The 17,239-nt window shown below is 33.6% G+C and overlaps 2 protein-coding genes across 10 annotated transcripts; one reads left to right on the top strand and one right to left on the bottom strand.

The window, feature by feature from the left end:
- Nucleotides 1–71: 71 nt before the first annotated feature.
- LOC129293851 (SUMO-activating enzyme subunit 2) lies at nt 72–5,333 on the bottom strand. 2 transcript variants are annotated; one of them, XM_054931966.1, is made up of 12 exons: nt 4,876–5,333; nt 4,703–4,792; nt 4,101–4,229; nt 3,905–3,988; nt 3,612–3,830; nt 3,029–3,130; nt 2,160–2,618; nt 1,809–2,038; nt 1,244–1,337; nt 971–1,153; nt 802–899; nt 72–626 (listed from the first exon to the last, which is right to left on the bottom strand). In XM_054931966.1, the coding sequence occupies exons 3-12, from the start codon at nt 4,119–4,121 to the stop codon at nt 347–349; spliced, it is 1,770 nt and encodes a 589-aa protein (XP_054787941.1). In that variant the 5' UTR covers nt 4,122–4,229; nt 4,703–4,792; nt 4,876–5,333; the 3' UTR covers nt 72–346. The 2 variants fall into 2 exon arrangements, with proteins under 2 accessions (XP_054787941.1, XP_054787940.1); XM_054931965.1 differs by lacking the exon at nt 4,101–4,229.
- Nucleotides 5,334–12,550: 7,217 nt separating this feature from the next.
- On the top strand, nt 12,551–16,182 carry LOC129293586 (chromatin remodeling protein SHL-like). Of its 8 annotated transcripts, none has more exons than XM_054931628.1 (6): nt 12,551–12,835; nt 12,985–13,330; nt 13,748–13,816; nt 14,133–14,220; nt 15,408–15,520; nt 15,792–16,182. In XM_054931628.1, the coding sequence occupies exons 1-5, from the start codon at nt 12,763–12,765 to the stop codon at nt 15,411–15,413; spliced, it is 582 nt and encodes a 193-aa protein (XP_054787603.1). In that variant the 5' UTR covers nt 12,551–12,762; the 3' UTR covers nt 15,414–15,520; nt 15,792–16,182. The 8 variants fall into 8 exon arrangements, with proteins under 8 accessions (XP_054787603.1, XP_054787601.1, XP_054787609.1 ...); XM_054931626.1 differs by having other exon boundaries at nt 12,552–12,835; nt 15,388–15,520; XM_054931634.1 differs by lacking the exon at nt 14,133–14,220 and having other exon boundaries at nt 12,555–12,835.
- The last annotated feature ends 1,057 nt before the right edge of the window (nt 16,183–17,239 follow it).

Below are 17,239 nucleotides of genomic sequence, written 5' to 3'. Positions count from 1 at the left end.
AAGACCACGTTTATCAGTAGGAAGACAAACACGGTTATCATACCCACAAAGCTGAATTTACATGACTAAAATTTTGAATAGGATGTCAAATTGCAAAACCTTTTCACTAATTTAGATGTGAGACAGTCAATATGATGTCAGTCATCTAAGTCAAGAAGAAAGTATTACATGGCTGCTACAATTTGTGAAGGATCCTGGAGAACAAACGTAATCTATCTCAAGCAGAAGACTAATAAATGGCTTGCAGAACTGTTAATAACAATGGCCAAAAGAAGAATCACCAAATCTCCCTACAGATACAAAATTAGGATGACAGAAATCATCCACGTTTTACTTCACAAATGACCTACTGCAATCTTTTCCTTTTGTAGCTGTCTGAATTCCCATCGACCATGACAAGATCATCTTCATCATCAATTACTTGATATGGCTTGTGATTTGTTTCGTCAGCCACACTTGCAGCAACTTCTGAGGTTTCAGAGATTCTTCGTTTCTTTGGTGCATCCGACACACTTGCACCATTGTTGACTGACTTGTCTTCCTTTTCCTTTTCTGGTGCGGACACAGGTTGAGTCCATCCCGAGAGAATCATTCCATCAGGCTCTTTCTCCTCGTCAAACTCTTCCCTGTGAAAAAAACAAAGTAACTCAGAACTAACAAACCCGAAAAGTATATGAAGTGAAAGTGGAAATGGGTAAGTATAAATTTCTTACTAAAAGCTAATCAAGTTAGAAGGTTACTTTAACTTTAGCATTAGAATATCGAGTTCAAATGAAAACATAAAGAAATTTGAGGAAGTACCTATGCTTGATGTTGATGTTGCATGTGAATTCCTGTTGAAAATCCTCTATTGTAAGCATTGTACCACTTGTCACAGGAGAAGGAAGCTCAGCTAGCACCTGCAAAGAGGAAGAAAAATGCTAAATACAATGTAACAAGCAAGCATGAAAACAGAGAGCCAGAAGTACACCTTTTCAAGGTTGGCTTCATAAGTTGCCTTCATGTCATCATCAAGATCATCACCAACCTCAAAAAGAAGGGTTGAACCTTGCATAATAATCGGCAAGTTCATCCCAAGCTTTGCCTTGACAATCTTTTCCACAAAGTCTTTCAACTTTGAACGGTAAGTGTTTATCTCAAGCAGTAGAGGTGTCTGGCAATAACAAATACATGGTGTGAGTAGTCTATTTGCAACTAGCAAACATTCAAGGAAAACAATGAAAGAAGGCCATATATCACATACCTCTGAACAAACATAACAAGACTTGTTAGGTTCAAATGGTTCCACTGGCATAAGCAGCATCTTTCTTGATGGATGTTCCAGGCAATATGTCATTCTACAAGATCATTAAATTAGATTTTAAAATAAGTATAAAGATGATGCTTAAAGTTGCAGAGTGGTCAATTAAAGGGTAGTACAGATTACATACAAGAGCGCAAACAAAATACAGACCAGAGGTTCACATGCTCTTTAAATTGCTAATCAAGTAACCAGTTTTCATCTACGCCACATGCACTACCTTAAACTCGACAAGAATAGTAATCCTGCCAGGTCCAAAATGCAAGTAAAATTGACATAAATTATTTTACTCAGCACTGGCATAATGACAATACTAACAACTATTTTCTTCAAAATACTTGTAGCATTCTTGGTCAAAGATTCATTTGTCACAACTAGATCTGAATGCCCTATCTGAACGTATGGTATAGTAACAAAACCACTTTTCCATTCTGTAAGCACACTAAAGATTATTAAGGAAACAAGGAAAGCAGGGCACAAAACAGAAGGGAGAGAAATATCATCATACCTATAATTTTTTATGTCATTTTTCAGCACCTTGATTGCTTCAATGACAATCAGACCAGCAATAACTGCATTGGTCGTAGCAACAGCATGCACAATGTTACCAGCAATACCTTTAGCTTCAAAAAGGCTGTGCAGTGGGATGCCAAATGAAGCAGCACGTATGTTAGCAGATGCAGTAACAAATTCAACTGCAAGCTGATCATCTTTATCAAAACTCAGGTTGCCAATATCCTGGTCGAAAACACAGAAAGAAAATCCACCAGAAAAGGGAGGAAAATGTTAAGTACCAATTCGGCAATATAAAAAGTGATCAATGACCGCTACATCAAAAACTTGAAAGTGCAAAACAAACCTTTCCCCTCTTCATGAAAAATAGCCTCAGAGATTCAAAAAATATTCTAGAATTCTCAGAAAGACTCCAAATATCCTGAGGATTCTTCATGCCCAATGAAGCCATGGCAGACACTGATGACCCATCCTCAGTTGCAGAATCTTTGTCGACATTTCCATTCTGCTGAGCCATTTCATCAGATAGAATATCCTTACTATAAATAGGCTTTGGTTTATTGCGATTTTTCCATGTCTCTTCATTGGACAAAGCTAATTCAATGTTGTAACCAAATACATGATCAAATATTCTCCTTCCATACTCATCAATGTCTTCACCATCCCTACGTTCAAATACATCAACTACATTTGCAGATGAGCTGGCACCATCACTAGATCGTATATTTAAATCATTTTCCTGATTCTTGTCTCCAAACAACTTAGCAAAAAGTAGGTCTTTGGCCCAAACAATACAGTGAACGAACTGGGGAGAAAAGCAAAAGGGACAGAAGATTATAATTTATTACCAAGGAGTAAAATAATAGAATAGATTGTAAGCAACAAATTCACCCATTTATTAAGCATACAAAAACCATCAAAATTCATCAATAGCATGGAAATTCCCAACTGCATCTACCAAATAATTATGTCGTCTAATGATAATTCCCTAAAGATACATTTAGAAAAATTAAATTAGTAACTCAGCCTAACAAAAACATCAAGAGTTGAGATAAACGAAGCTCCTTTAGCTTCAATTTTTAAACCTACTTTTTCCCCTAGATTCATACTATTACTTGCCCAACAAAAGATGGTAACTACCCATCACCCAAAGAAGCGGATGAAGTCAGCATACATGTGGACATAAGGTAAGAGTTAACAAGTATAAACCCGCACCTTTGAGGGAGTACTTGTGATAGTACAAACAGGATATGTCTTGGGAGCTGGTTTGGGCTGACACTCATAGCACTCTGTTTTTCCCTTGACATGTACAGTGACCTGCATTCCAGTAACATAATATCACAAAAAATATGGATAAAATGCTTCTGAGACTATCACAGTTGTTGACCAAACAAGTTTCAGCACACAAAAGGTCTTACAAAAAAAAAATCAAATTTGGGGACTTTGCATCCTAAAAAATAATAAAATTATGTGTCAGAAGTTAAAAAGGCTAGACATGATTTTTATTTTCAACCAGAGGAATGTTATCTTGTCAAAAATCAAGGAATGCACAAACTACAAAATCAGTAATCTGTTGGTGATGACTAACATGAATAGCTCAAACAGGGTTACAATGAAAATTAGATTTTGACAACATATCTAGAATAAACAAAGACACACCAAGGCAAAAATGGGGCAAAAAATCAGCAATATTAACAAACAAAAAGTATTGAATAGGACTTTAACAGTCAATGGAAATGAATATGACTTGTCAAGGAGCCCATATATATATATATATATATATATTAAAAAAAATCACCTGTCCAAGGAACCCAGTCGTTCCACTTTCAACCAATGGAACATTGGCTGCCAAGCTTAAGCGATTCACATGCCTTCGTGCATCTAGATTGTCAAGTCCATTCAAAACAACATTAAATTGCTTAAAGAACTCCACATTGAACCCAGGATCTTTGACATTTGCATGGTACGATTTAATGCTTATGTGAGGCCTAAATTTTAAGACAGCATCCCTAGCAACCTGAGTGAGAATATCATTAGGTGCCTGTATAAATAAACCCAAAGCACTTTACACTAATAGCTACAGAAACTTACTTTAGACTTGGATTGCCCAACATGGGATTGTCGGAATAAAAATTGCCTGTTCAGGTTACTGACTTCTATAGTGTCCATATCAATCTGCATATTGGAAATAAAAGAGGTGAATTGAAAAGTGAAAGCACATGTATAGTCTAAAAACATAGAGATAATATAGAAGATGCATTAAATGGGTATTGTCATCGAAACTTACACGCTCCCTGCCCAGGGGCATCCAAGGGAACACAAACACGGGACAATCCGTTTATAGATTGAATAATAGAAGGATGGAATACCCCAGTCCCTCTGAGAAGCTATCATAATGCACAATCACTTAATCCAACTACATCACATGGGAGCTCATTTAGTGCATGCATATTACAGTGATTTCAAGAACAATCAACAATCCATCATACTTTTCACTACATGTTATGATAACATACATCAATTCCCCATCTCTCGCTTCCATAAATACTTTCCTAACATAAACCAGGCTACCAAAAGAAAAAAATTAATCAAACTAAACATAAAAACAAACTTAATATTACAACTGAACGAAAACAAAAGAGAATCATTACTTATGCACAATTTATTTATACTGGAGAGTTATAGGGGCCACAAATTTTAAAAAGAAAATTCAACAGGCCACCGCACATAAAACTCCGTTCTACAAAATTGAATAAACCCCTGTGCATGAAAACCCTAGCGAGAACACTAGCTAAGAATTAAGAATATACCATAAACCCTTCTGAAAAATGGGATTAAGAGAACAAGATGCAGAAACTTCTAACTTCAAAATCATAAATATGAACTCACAATATGTATGTCCTGAAAACCAGAGAGAGCGAGAGTTTTCAGCAGCTCGCACCCAATTCCACCAGCTCCAACCATAAGCACTTTTGCTCCCTGAAAACACATCCAATATCTATGTGAGATTAAATTCCAGAAAATAACACGAAATGGGTGAGTTCCTGCGAAATTTTTACTACCTTTACCGCAGAAAGTTGCGTATCCATTGGAGATGAACAGTGAGGAAGACACAGAAATCTCGAAAATCATAAAGGGGAGGGGGGCGAGAGAGAGGAGGGTGTCCCTCGGAACCAGTGCTTGAGGAGAATCGAACCAGGGATATGTGCAGCTAGAGAATCTGAAGGGTGAAGAAAAAGAAGGGCTATACAGAGAACCTAGACAATACCCACCAAAAAAAAGAGAGAAAAATAAAAGGAAGAAAAGGTGCCACTCTCGCACTCTCGGGGGCTGCGATGGAGAGAGTAGGAGGGCAGTTCAGCTCAGTGAGTAGTTATGAGTATTGCGATTCAGACGACGCGACGGTCCACGGAGGCTTTTGGACTCAACGGACTTGGGAATAGGGATTTGAATCGGACGTTCGACGGCCAATACAATAAAAACAAACACAAAAAGCTTGAAATTCAAGGGACTTGAGGGGAGGAGAGGGTAGCGATTATTATTATTAATTTTTTTTTTCTCCTTAAGAAATTTAAGGCTCCCTTGTTGACTATTCAGGGCGTGACGATTTTAACGTATGGGAGGGTGCATGACTTGAAGTAACTGGGCCAATAATTTCTTGACACGTAGCTGCGGGCTTGAACATTAGTTGGCGACAAATTTTAGGCAGTTAATAATTAATAATAGTTATTCTTGTATACAACGACAAAAATATTTTTAAAAAAGAAAATAAAAAAATATTTATAAAGAAAATAAGATTGATGTATGTTTTATTTTCTTGAAAAAAACAGTTGACCCTAACTTCATAAAATTTAAAATAAAAATTTGTAATTATAAATTATCCTCAAAATCTAAAAAAACATAACAAAAATACTTTCCTCTCAAAATGTATTGTTAAAAGTCATAAGTTCGAAATAAACCTTTTCAACGGTGAAACATACATGCATATGTTCCATGATTTAGGAAGAGCCACACATCTCCGATCAAGATCCATCTTTTTCCTCCAATTGCAAACTGAATTTCATGCATAAATAAGGATCAAATTGAAATTTGAAATAAATTTGATGAACTAAAATTAAACTGAGGAACCACCCTATGTTAGGAGTACCACAGTGGTGGAATATGCTGCTTATATATACTTCATACACTAATTTCACTGATATGAGAGCCAATGTTGTTGTGAGAAATTGTGTTATGCGAATCTTTGCACGAGCTAGGTTTAGCACCGATGAGTGTTTATTTTAATTATTTGTTTTCTTGAATTTTTTTTCTCTGTTGGACTGGTTATCGTATTTTTTTGACGTGCTTTGATGTGCTTAGGTTGTATTTGTAAGTTTCTTTTTTTTTTTTTTTTTGCTATTAACGTGTGTAATTGGTTTTTTTTAATTAATAAAATTAGCTCTTTTTTTTTTTGGGGGAAAAAAAAGTCCCCATGAGTGTTTATCTATGGGGTATGCAAATCTTTGTGTAGAAAAAACAACGAGAGGGAGACGACAACTTTTTTGATCATAAGCATGAATTTTATTGATTAGAATATTCAAACTCCTCTGCTTTTTTTCCTTGCTGCATTTATTTTACTTTTCGGCTCTGGCTAAGATAAAATTACTCAGGTGTTCTATTTTTGCTTTGTTTTGTCGAAATGTAAGTAACAACACAAAAAAAGAATCCCACAAAAGAAATTTATTTGGGTAGTCAAAACATGAATAACTGTAATTCAAACACAACAAATTTACAATTACAATACTAGTTATAAAACTGTAATCCGCAAATTGAAGAACTTCATCAACCGAAAAAAAAAAAATTAAACCTAACAAATAATGAAAGAAGAAACAATACGTGCTTGTCCAAATTTTGGTTATGCCCATCTCCTTGATGTTCCAAGTTTAAAGATGTCACCAAACAAAAAAAAAAAAGCATCTCTTTGGTTACCTGAATTATTATTAGCAGAGTAAGTTGCCATAATTCTTCAACAATCAAAACCCCCAGTTTGATGCTATCAATCGAAATCAATTTAGATCAAGAACTGGCCTTGAGAAGCAAAAGTGGCAGCACTCGCATGATCCGAGGATAAGACAAAAGTTGAATGCATGTCTGTTGATCAGATTCTTGTGCAATTGCAAAGACATTACCTAGTAGTGGAATTGCACAAAGTATTGGACGGCGTTAAACTTTGGTCTAACTCAAAATCTAATTTCTTTTATGAAAAAAATTGGATTAGGCAACTCATAATATAATCTTATTTAATGATAATTTGAAAATTAATAGGATCAGGCTTAGTACATAGGATTAAAAGACTTGTTCTATTAGTCCAATATTCATTTAGTTATTTTTTTCCTTTCCTTTATGAAAGATAATAAACCATTTCAACTTAATAAACTCAATTAAGATAATAAAAATACTTATAATTATAATAAATTCATAATAATTTCTAACAATAAGAAAAAAATTTAGTTACAGTCTAAATGATTTAAATTTATAATTTCAACAAAAACAACACCCAACAAGTTTCAACAACATTATATTATAACAACAATTTAGAAACAAACTCGACAAATCTTCATGTAATCGTCTCCGTAGCGTCAATTATACTTGAACAAGTTGTAAAAAAATAATTAATTTAATTATATTAAATAAATTAATAGGACCACACTAAACCAAGTAATTGAGATGACCAATCTCTTGTTTAGTCTAATCTAAAAAAATTGTCTGATCTTTTCAATTTTTTTAGTCTTAAAGAATCAGTATTTATATGAACAAGACGGTATAGGATCATCTTGGATCAAACTAGGTCGGATTGGACAGGATGACTTTTGCACAACCCTTCCTTATAACTGATGAGAAGTCCAAATCAACATGTAGTGCAGGGGAGATATACAAGGTTGCAATGGATGAAAACCCTAAGAAGCTTTGGTTTATAAATAAAACAACTAGAAAGAAGACCAACATTCAAGAAGCAACTAGAGGAGGAGGAGGAGGCACCTTGTGTGGTTGGTGCTCACAAAATTTAAATACATTACAGATGTACAGATCAAATGTAATAAAGTGAATTAAGGTCATCCCATAAGGAATTAAAGTAAAAAGGATTGAGCATAAACAAAATTCATTTTCATCTCAATTAAGAAACCCAATCAAAGAGTGAACATAAATTTTTATTAACTCAAATTAAGGTTCAACTAAAAGCAATAAAATGACTCCAAGGTAAGGTAAGCAATCAAGGAGCATTATAGGAATTCTAATCCCATTTTATACTTTGCAACTCAATTCCTCCAAGTTGTCTAGTTTAATTTCAACTTTGGAACCATGGCTGTATTTTATATTTAAGCATCCAATGTAACATCCCAAGGAAATTAAATCCAAGAGTTAGATTAACTTATAGAGTTAGATTAATTAAGTTAGGGGTTTAATTAGTCAATAGTGATGATTGGGGGTTAATTATAGAGTTTGGAATGCATTTTTGTGCAATAATTAATATGACCACCATTGTGTACACCAAGAATCCATACTCCTCCACTCTTTAGGCCGTGTTTGATATATCAAAATTGTGAAAAGGGAAATGGAATTGGACATGAAATTCTTCAGTTGGCTTGTTTGGTATATCAGAATTGCTTTCTTGAAGGAATCTGATTCCATCAAAATTGATGGAATCCAATTCCATTGTAGAGACCATGGAATCCACCAACTCAACATGAAATTGGCTTATGTGTCATTAAAAAAATAAAATAAAAGGTATTTTGAGCTTTAAAAATATATTCTTTATTTTTTTATTGTTAAGTTTTTCATTAAAAAATAAAATAAAGGGTATTTTAATTTTTTATATTTTAAATACATATACTTATTAAAATTATATCATGATTCTATCTTCATACCAAACACACTTTTAAAACTCAATTCAATTCCAATTCCGATTCCGATTCTATCAAAAACTCTTCTATTATACCAAATGAGACCTTAGTGTATGCTAGCTACACACATACATCCACACGCGCGTATTGCATGTTATGTTTATTGGAGTAAATGTTTTACTCAAATATATAAAATTTTATGAATTTAGATTTAATTTAAATTAAAATCTATATTTTATTATATTTTTTTATAATTTCAAATTCTCTTTATATCTTAATACCTGTTTGAGTAGCACTTTTGAAATCTCAAATATGCTTTTGACTTAATATTCGAAGCAAATGTTGTGAGAAGCAAAATAGAATAGTATTTGGAAAAGTGCTTTCTAAACAAAAAACAAACAAACTTTTAGTTATTTGAAATTATACATCTATAATTCTCACATATTCTTTCATCTTTTATTTTCATTTGTCATCAATTAAAAGACAGAAGTAAAATCATTACTCTAAATTTTTTATTTTTACTTTAAATTTTAATTCATCTCTCTTCTTTTTTTAAATTTTTTTAAATTATTCAAATAAAAAATTTTAAATTTGATATTTGAAATGTGAGATTTTAAATATAAAATCTAAATTCAAATCCACTAATCCAAGTACTATTCAATGCCAAGAAAAAAAAATGTACCTTAATTTGTTTAATATATTTTATGTCACATTTTAGATGTCATGTCGTGAAGTGTTACAATAAAAATTGTTGAAATGTTGAAAATAATTAGTAGTTAAAGTTAAGATTAATATGTAACTTGAACCCTTAATTGTAAATTCAAGAGTAATTTAAACCCAATACCCATATTCAGTACATCACAAGCCCTAAGCAATTGCCCCATGTTGTCAATATTAAATAAATGTCTTTCCTTCTCTCTTTCTCCATTACCCTCTCTTCCCTCATCCTCACTCTCCTCTTCACCACTATACTGGACACAACACCTTAGATTTGGGTTCTTTGAATTCGTGGAGGTGTCAACGGTCATCACAGTGGTCATAGACATATCACAATGGAAGCCATGCACGGCCACCACATCATTCCAATACTAGAAGCTCAATAGCGGCTGTAAAAATATAACAATGGTCGTAGAAAGATTCCCACACATTTAAGCTCAAGGAATCTCCACAAGCATGATCTTCTTCATTCTCCACTTGTTTTCTTGCTCTCAATTCACTCATATTGTGAAACCTATAAGCTTCAACTTATTGTTGATAAAACAAAGACAATGCCATCGAAGCAGAGCAAGACATGCATGCTTGCCATGTCCTTTCAATCTTGCTTCCTAGTAGACTTGGTGCTGCTTTTGGTAAGCTCAACCGCATAAAGCTTAACTTCACTCTCCACTTGTGAGATGAAGTTGACGGTTCCTTTAATGAAGGAGAGATTCACGCCGAGTAAAAGGTAGGTGAGAGAGTAAGGGTTTGAGGTATTTAAAGAAGAGAAGAACATGGATGTGTGACATGTTTGAACAAGAAAATGACTGCCATTTGTGAGTGCTCATTTTGGCCCTCTTCCTCCCTCCATAGGCTCATTCCATAACAAGGTTGTTGGGAAGCATTTATAGTGGGCAAGTGCCATTTGCGATGCTTGTAGGCAAAGAAGGAGGGAGAGAGAGGAGAGGGTGGGGAGGGATGGGGGAGGGAGAGAGAGAGAGAGGATAAGAGGGAGGGAGGAGAGAGGCTAATAAAGAGAAAATTTGTACCTACTGCAATATTCATAATAACAACCGTTAGTTATAAATTAATGGTGGATGTAAGATTGCTTTAATTTTAATTGTTTAAAATTTAAAATATATCAATTATGAGTATATGATTCAAATTAACGCACACCTATAGTTCAAGTCTAAATTGATAGTAATCCTTAAATTTAACACCACAAGTTGAAATATCTGTCTATTTTAAATTTTAAGTAAGACACTTTTGGACTATTATTTCCTCTTGTGTGCATAACTACCAATAACTAACTCACCAAGGTTCAGAATTAATTAAAAAAAAGTAATTAAAATGGTTAGATTCATTATTGTCTCAAATTAATTTTTCCCTAAAAATGATCTTAATGAATTAATTCAAATATATTCTCTCTCCTTTTATTGTTCTTGGTAAAAGAAAAAAAAAGATCATGGAGTTAATGGGAAGCATTTATAGAATAATTAATTTCCCAAACATCTAGATTCTTGCCCTATATTCTGTGCCAATCTAAACCTCTACTAAGTGCCCTATATTCTTGCCCTATATTTGAGACTGGAGAGAGGGAGTATGTTAATATTTCGTCCCGTAACTGCGTTGCTAGGTTGGTAATTTACAGCGTTGGCAAAAACAATTAAAAAAAATGGTTGGTAATTTACATGTTATTAGAAAAGAAGGTTGGTAATTTGTCAAGTAAAATTATCAAAATGGGTTGAGGGAAGTAATTCATCGTGGTAATTTGTCTATTTCTAATCCACAAGTCTCAATAAATTCATTCCTTTCTCGAGGGGTAAAAGTCCATTTTATTTCTCCTCTATATTTGCTGTCTGAATATCTTTCAGAGCATTTCACCATGGTCATCCAATATTAGATTGAACATTATTAAAAACATTGAGACAATAATTCGATTGATAACGTCGTCAAAAGTTTAACTCTTGAGCTCCAGACATGACTTGGCAAAAAATCCTTTTTATTCTTTTGTACTTACAAGTTAAAAATTAAATTAAAATGTTACCAATATTATGTATATGTGTTTCTATTTTTTTTATTTCACCCAAAATGATTTCGAGATAACCAGATTCCAGATTATATTTGAGGAATTCTGACCGGTGAATGAAAGATCAAGAGGTGGCTTGGGAAAACGAAGAAGAATGTCAATTGTCAAATCAAATTTAGTCATCAAAGCCCCCCCTTTGTGGATTTTGTTTTTGAAAACCAACCACTCCACCACTCACAAAGTTGATTCTTGAATAATCACATTTTTATTTATATTAAAAAATTTAGGTGAGTTAAATTTATAAATTCATCATCGTTTCATATTAAATAAAAATTTACAGAAATATTATATACCACATACTAATAATGTCTTTGCTCGGATAGCAAGACATAATTTTATAAACTATAAATTAATTTTTTATTAACTAGATTAGTATTTGTTGACTTGAATAGTCATATTTTATTTATTTTTTAACCTTATTTTTTAGTTTTTAAGTAAAAGTGACATTTTTTTTGCCCCTATTTGCATAGGTTTAAACTCAAAATCTCAAACTTAACTGATCATTATGAGGTTATTTGACAACTTATTTTGGAAGTAGTTTTTTGTTCTTCAGAGTTGAAAAAAAAAATTTGTATAATGATATGTTTTTAGAAAGTATTTTAAAGAAAAAAAGTATATACTATTCTAGAAAATAAAAAAATAAAAATATTTTTTAAATATTTTGAAATTTAAAATAAGGGAGAATGTAAAAAATACTTATTTTTATTATTTTTTGTTTTCAAAATATACTCCATAAAAGTATTAATTATCAAAATAATAAAATAAAAATAATTTTAAATAAGTGCTATCTCATTTCGAAGGGAAAAAACCAATCATAATCCCTTATACTAGATACAAAGCCAGTTTAATCCAGCTTCCATTATTCCTGAAACAAAAACATTCCTTCGTAACTGATATAGTGTGTGTATCCATTTCCTTAACAGTTTGATAAACATATTATATTATTATATTTGATTTCTTATGACGTGGAAGCGTTATCTTCGGGAAGCTTCTTCCTCAATAATTTTCTGGTCACATTTAGTCACTCACGCTTGCAGTTAGTTAACTCAAACCAGGGTGTTCACCGAATTACATTACTGCCATGCGTTTCTCATCGCTGATTCTTCACCATTTCTGCGTGCCTACCAAACCGACGGTGATAACTACCTCGACTTCTTCGTAAACTGTGTTCCGCGATTCACCCAAACCGTATAATTAATTACCTGAAGTAAATTATCGCTGTTCCGTATTTCCTGTGTTTCGGTGTTCTGCAACGCCGGTTACTCCTCTGTTCTTGCATTCCCATGGCCAGGCCAAAAGCTCAAAGACGAACCCTTGATTCGTACACTGTCAAACACATAAACAAAACCATTAAGGGTAATGACTTGTAATAACTAAGTGAATACTTTACTTATTTTCGTCTCCCGATTTTCCCGGGAAAACTCTATGGCTTCTTTTGTTCACTCTTTCCTGTCTGTTTCCTGCCGTCTTTCTTTCCTGATATGTGATGCTTCCACTGTTCTCAGCTGGCGACTGCGTGCTTATGCGGCCGTCCGACCCGTCCAATCCTTCGTATGTGGCTAGGATTGAGCGGATCGAAGCCGACTCGCGTGGTGCCAACGTTAAGGTCCACGTTAGGTGGTATTACCGGCCAGAGGAGTCAATCGGCGGCCGGAGGCAGTTCCACGGTTCGAAGGAGGTTTTCCTTTCTGATCATTTTGATGTTCAGAGCGCCGATACGATCGAAGGCAAGTGTGCAGTTCACAGTTTCAAGAGCTACACGAAACTTGAGGCTGTTGGAAACGAGGATTTCTTCTGTCGCTTCGAATACAATTCCGCAACCGGTGCTTTCAATCCTGATAGAGTGGCTGTGTATGCTGATTCATTCTTGCTTTGTGTGCTTATTATCGGGTTTATGCTGTCGTTTTAGCAATATTTTGTTTTCATATGCAAGTTTCCGCTATTCTTGAATTTTTGGTTGGAAGTGTGCTCTTAAGCTGCTAATAACCTGATTTTTTTTTTTATCAGACTATGTTCTGTTCAATGGCTTTGGCAGTTAAGCTGCTAGTAATTCAGACTATGCTCTGTTCAATGGCTCTGCCAGTCATGTAGTTTTGTTTGTCAGTTGTTACACTAATTGTTGGAATCGTTAACGTTAATTTTGATGAAATCAATGGAATTATGTGGCTTTTTCTTTGCTGCTTCGGTCGGAGTAAGGAAAGTGACGACTTTTATATTAAATACGTGGAATTTTGGTTCATGCGTTGATTGTTTAACTTTTCATTGTAGGTACTGCAAATGTGAGATGCCCTACAACCCTGATGACCTGATGGTCCAGTGTGAGAGTTGCAGTGATTGGTAAGATGGACATATAAGGTGATATTACCCTTGGTTGATTATGCTTCTGCTCTATTGATTTGTCTAAGATTTATTACCTGTTTTATTTTTTTGATGTTGATGTTTAGTTCTGAAAATACATGTCATCTTCCTTATGCATTTTATTTTTAATTTGGGTTAAAGGTTATTATCGTTCTATACCCTCAATAGAAGCACCCCTGTCCTATGCTTCATTTTGGTACAATCTTCCCCTTAAACTTACAAAAACGGTCCAATTCTTATCTTCTTGGTTTCATTTGAGGGAACAAGGTATTTTAAGTCAGTGTGAACCATACAGGCATCTGTATTCTTTGCGTAAGACTCTTCTTCTTAAAGCTCACTCTGCCTGCCTGCCTGCATGTATGGAAACACCAGCACTGAGCAATGTATGTATTTTGATGCTTCCATTAGTTTGCATTCACTGTCTGCCTGTCTGCATGTATGAAATGTGATTTTAAATAATGATAAATATAATGTAATGAAAATTTAGCGTCTCTTGGTTATTCTTAAAAACGAATCTGCTTTCTTGCTACCCCAGAGGCAACTCAGTTTTCCTGCAAGAGTATGTGATGAATAGCCTTAGACGGTGAGTGTTGATAAACTCAACTTGCTAGGCTAATCAAAATTATTAAGATCTCGATCACCTACTCAGATCATTTAATTAAAAAATAGCTGACATTTTAAATCCTTAATGCTCAAGGAATTACCCAAAACAATCAACTTATACTCTTTCGTCTCTTGACGATGTTTGTGTCCTGATCATTGTTGTCAATCTTATCTGGAAAATACTCATACTTGAAAGCTAGCTAATTTGTGAGTGTTGAAGTATATGGATCTTTATATTTGAGGAATTGACTATTTTCAAGGTTTTCTGGAAAGATAATGGTTGGTCTCTAAAGATTATTTTTAGTCTGTTATTGTGCTTGTCAAGTCTGGATAAGTAACAGAATTTGATAGAGTACCGAGTAGCATGGGATAATAGGTGATGTGGGGTAGTTATAGAACTGTTAAGAATAATTATTATTTTCAAGTTATTTCAGATATTATCTTTTTAATAATATTTTTTAGATTGTTTTTCTGTTTTGTTGAGTGGTCCTTAAATTTAGCAGCAGTGGGTATTGTAGGTTATGTTAGTCATTTTATTTATTTATTTATTTTTCTGGTAGTTATGCTCCATTATCTGAGTTTTGGATTAATGGGAGTATTTTTAGGAATTATTAATTATTTTTCTGTCTATGAATACTGAGACACAACATGTAGAAATCATCCGAAAATATGATCATTATTTTATTATATCAGTGGAGATTTTTCTTTGGCTTTATTAGTTGAATGAGTTTAGATTCTGATGTTAGATTCTGATTTCATATTTTAATAAAGATTTATCTTTCTTATTTCTTCCTACCTATCTTGGATCGTATCAAAATTGCAGCTAGGCACATTTTCCCAATAGATTTTGAGAGTTAAAATTAGATTTTTGTTATGTGGTCAATTGTAATGTGGATATTTGAGTTTGAAAGAATGCAGTCCTCTTCAACCTAATATTCTTGATTCAGGTTTCATCCTGTCTGTATAGATATGACTGTGGAGGAAGCCAAAGGACTTGACCACTTCTTTTGTGAAAGCTGTTCTGTGGAAGGTCAACAGAATGCACAAAATTCTCATACTTAAACACACTCTTATACAAAGGTATTTCTAACTTACAGTAGTTTGATTGTCTACATTACCACTGTTTTCTTTTAATTCCTTTCGATTTGGCCTGTCCAAGCTTTAGGGATAGTTAGTTACTTGATAGGAGTATCTTCCAATATCGACCATTGGTATGTTCATTAGGAAATAATACCATGCACCTCTGTAATTCTGCTATTTACAAATGCTAATTTTCATGAAAGATGCGCCTCACCGGAAGGAATTGTACGTAAATAGCATAATAGCATTCATGTTTCGCTTGGTAATGCAGGTGAATGCAAAACGTCATCAAAGATGATAGCAAGTATATAGGCTTAAAATGTAGACCTACGAGGGTGTTACTGGACACCTTGCTTATCTAATCCGGGGTAGGGGTACAAAACGAACGTAGAGGCAATCTTGTTTAAGGTAAACAGTTGTCTTCCTCCTCGTGTGGTAAAAGACTGATACGGAAATGTTTGTTTAAGTCCGTTTGGTTTGAGTGATCATCCTGTTTCGTGTGAAAGTCTAGGATGTTTGCTTGTGTTATTATGTAAGTAGATTCTCTATCTCCTGTCCCAGTCCTTGCTCTTCACTCGGACTTTGTAAAGTAACTTGGCCTACTTATGAGCTTAAGCAGACAGCCTTTTCATATAGAAGATACTGAGTAACAAAAACATAAATCTCCAATTATTTATTTTCCTTGGGTCCCCAAGTTGGTCATTAAACGTATTGGACCTTCTGGGTCCTTAATAATCTGATGCTAAACTCCCCTGCGCTTGTAATCCGTGAATATTTGAGCTTTATTCAGACAATTTTTCTATATAAAAATTAGTTTTTTTATGAGGAGAATGAGTGTAAAGCCAACCAAATGCTAGTCGGTATAGATTATAACAGAATGACAGAAGTGGTAAAGGCGAAAGGCTTGTTTTTCATCCTATGTTAAAACTAAAACACGAAGGGGCATGTAGAGAACTTCGTGCATCAAAAACTCAAAATGGAATCCAACAAAAGCCATTACGCGAGATCTAAATTTCAAGTGCAAGTAATCCACGTGACTACAGTCTACAGCTGAATATGCTTTTTTCACGGTAAATTCTATATCGTTATAATCCTGTAATTTTTCAAAAAACAGAAAGCCGGTGAGACGTCAAAATTTTTATGTTTATTATTATGATATTTAATGAAATTAGAAAAGTACATTTTTAGATGCTGTATAAGTATTTTTTTACCAGCACATAATTCATATGTATTGAGCGTATATAAGAAAAACAATTTCATAATTTATTTTTTAAAAAAATAACTGAAAAATTTTGGAGGAATTGTGTGTAACTTTTAAAAAATGCTAATTATTGTTTTATTATTTTATTTAAACAAAATATTTATATTCTCACTTCCTATGCCTTGACTCGTTTGTAAAAAAATTTTATTTCATTACTCGATATTCTAGAAAATTGAGTGTGTTATCACCACCATTTGTCTAGATTTATTCTGACCCCTTGCTGTATGATTTCTTCGTAAATAATCATTGCGAACTTTAAAATTCACATAAATTCTCGTAGCTTAACAATTTCACTATAAATATACAAATTAATTTATCATAAAGACGTTATAATCTTAAAAAATCATAGTATCTCTTTCAAGGAAAAAAAATCATATCATCTATAAACTAAAATCCTATACCATTGAAGAAATTGAGATGAGTTACAATATTAGCCCAACTGAAGAGTGTTTCTGTGA

Source organism: Prosopis cineraria, unplaced genomic scaffold (assembly GCF_029017545.1).
Source record: "Prosopis cineraria cultivar Desert tree isolate PC_DT_omini unplaced genomic scaffold, ASM2901754v1 PC14, whole genome shotgun sequence".
NCBI classification, from domain to species: Eukaryota; Viridiplantae; Streptophyta; class Magnoliopsida; order Fabales; family Fabaceae; genus Prosopis; species Prosopis cineraria.
The sequence above is the reverse complement of the archived record's forward strand: the minus strand, read 5'-3'. Positions and strand labels throughout refer to the sequence as shown.

What these genes read in the sequence shown, in the direction of transcription:
- LOC129293851 (XM_054931965.1), bottom strand. Translation starts at nt 4,902, where the DNA reads ATGGATACGCAACTTTCTGCGGTAAAG. An exon ending in CGACTGGGTTCCTTGGACAG is followed by an intron (nt 3,131 to 3,611) that starts GTGATTTTTTTT and finishes ACTGGAATGCAG; the next exon opens with GTCACTGTACATGTCAAGGG. An exon ending in AATGACATAAAAAATTATAG is followed by an intron (nt 1,338 to 1,808) that starts GTATGATGATAT and finishes ATGATCTTGTAG; the next exon opens with AATGACATATTGCCTGGAAC.
- LOC129293586 (XM_054931626.1), top strand. Translation starts at nt 12,763, where the DNA reads ATGGCCAGGCCAAAAGCTCAAAGACGAACCCTTGATTCGTACACTGTC. An exon ending in AATCCTGATAGAGTGGCTGT is followed by an intron (nt 13,331 to 13,747) that starts GTATGCTGATTC and finishes TTTTCATTGTAG; the next exon opens with GTACTGCAAATGTGAGATGC. An exon ending in TGTGAGAGTTGCAGTGATTG is followed by an intron (nt 13,817 to 14,132) that starts GTAAGATGGACA and finishes TGAACCATACAG; the next exon opens with GCATCTGTATTCTTTGCGTA.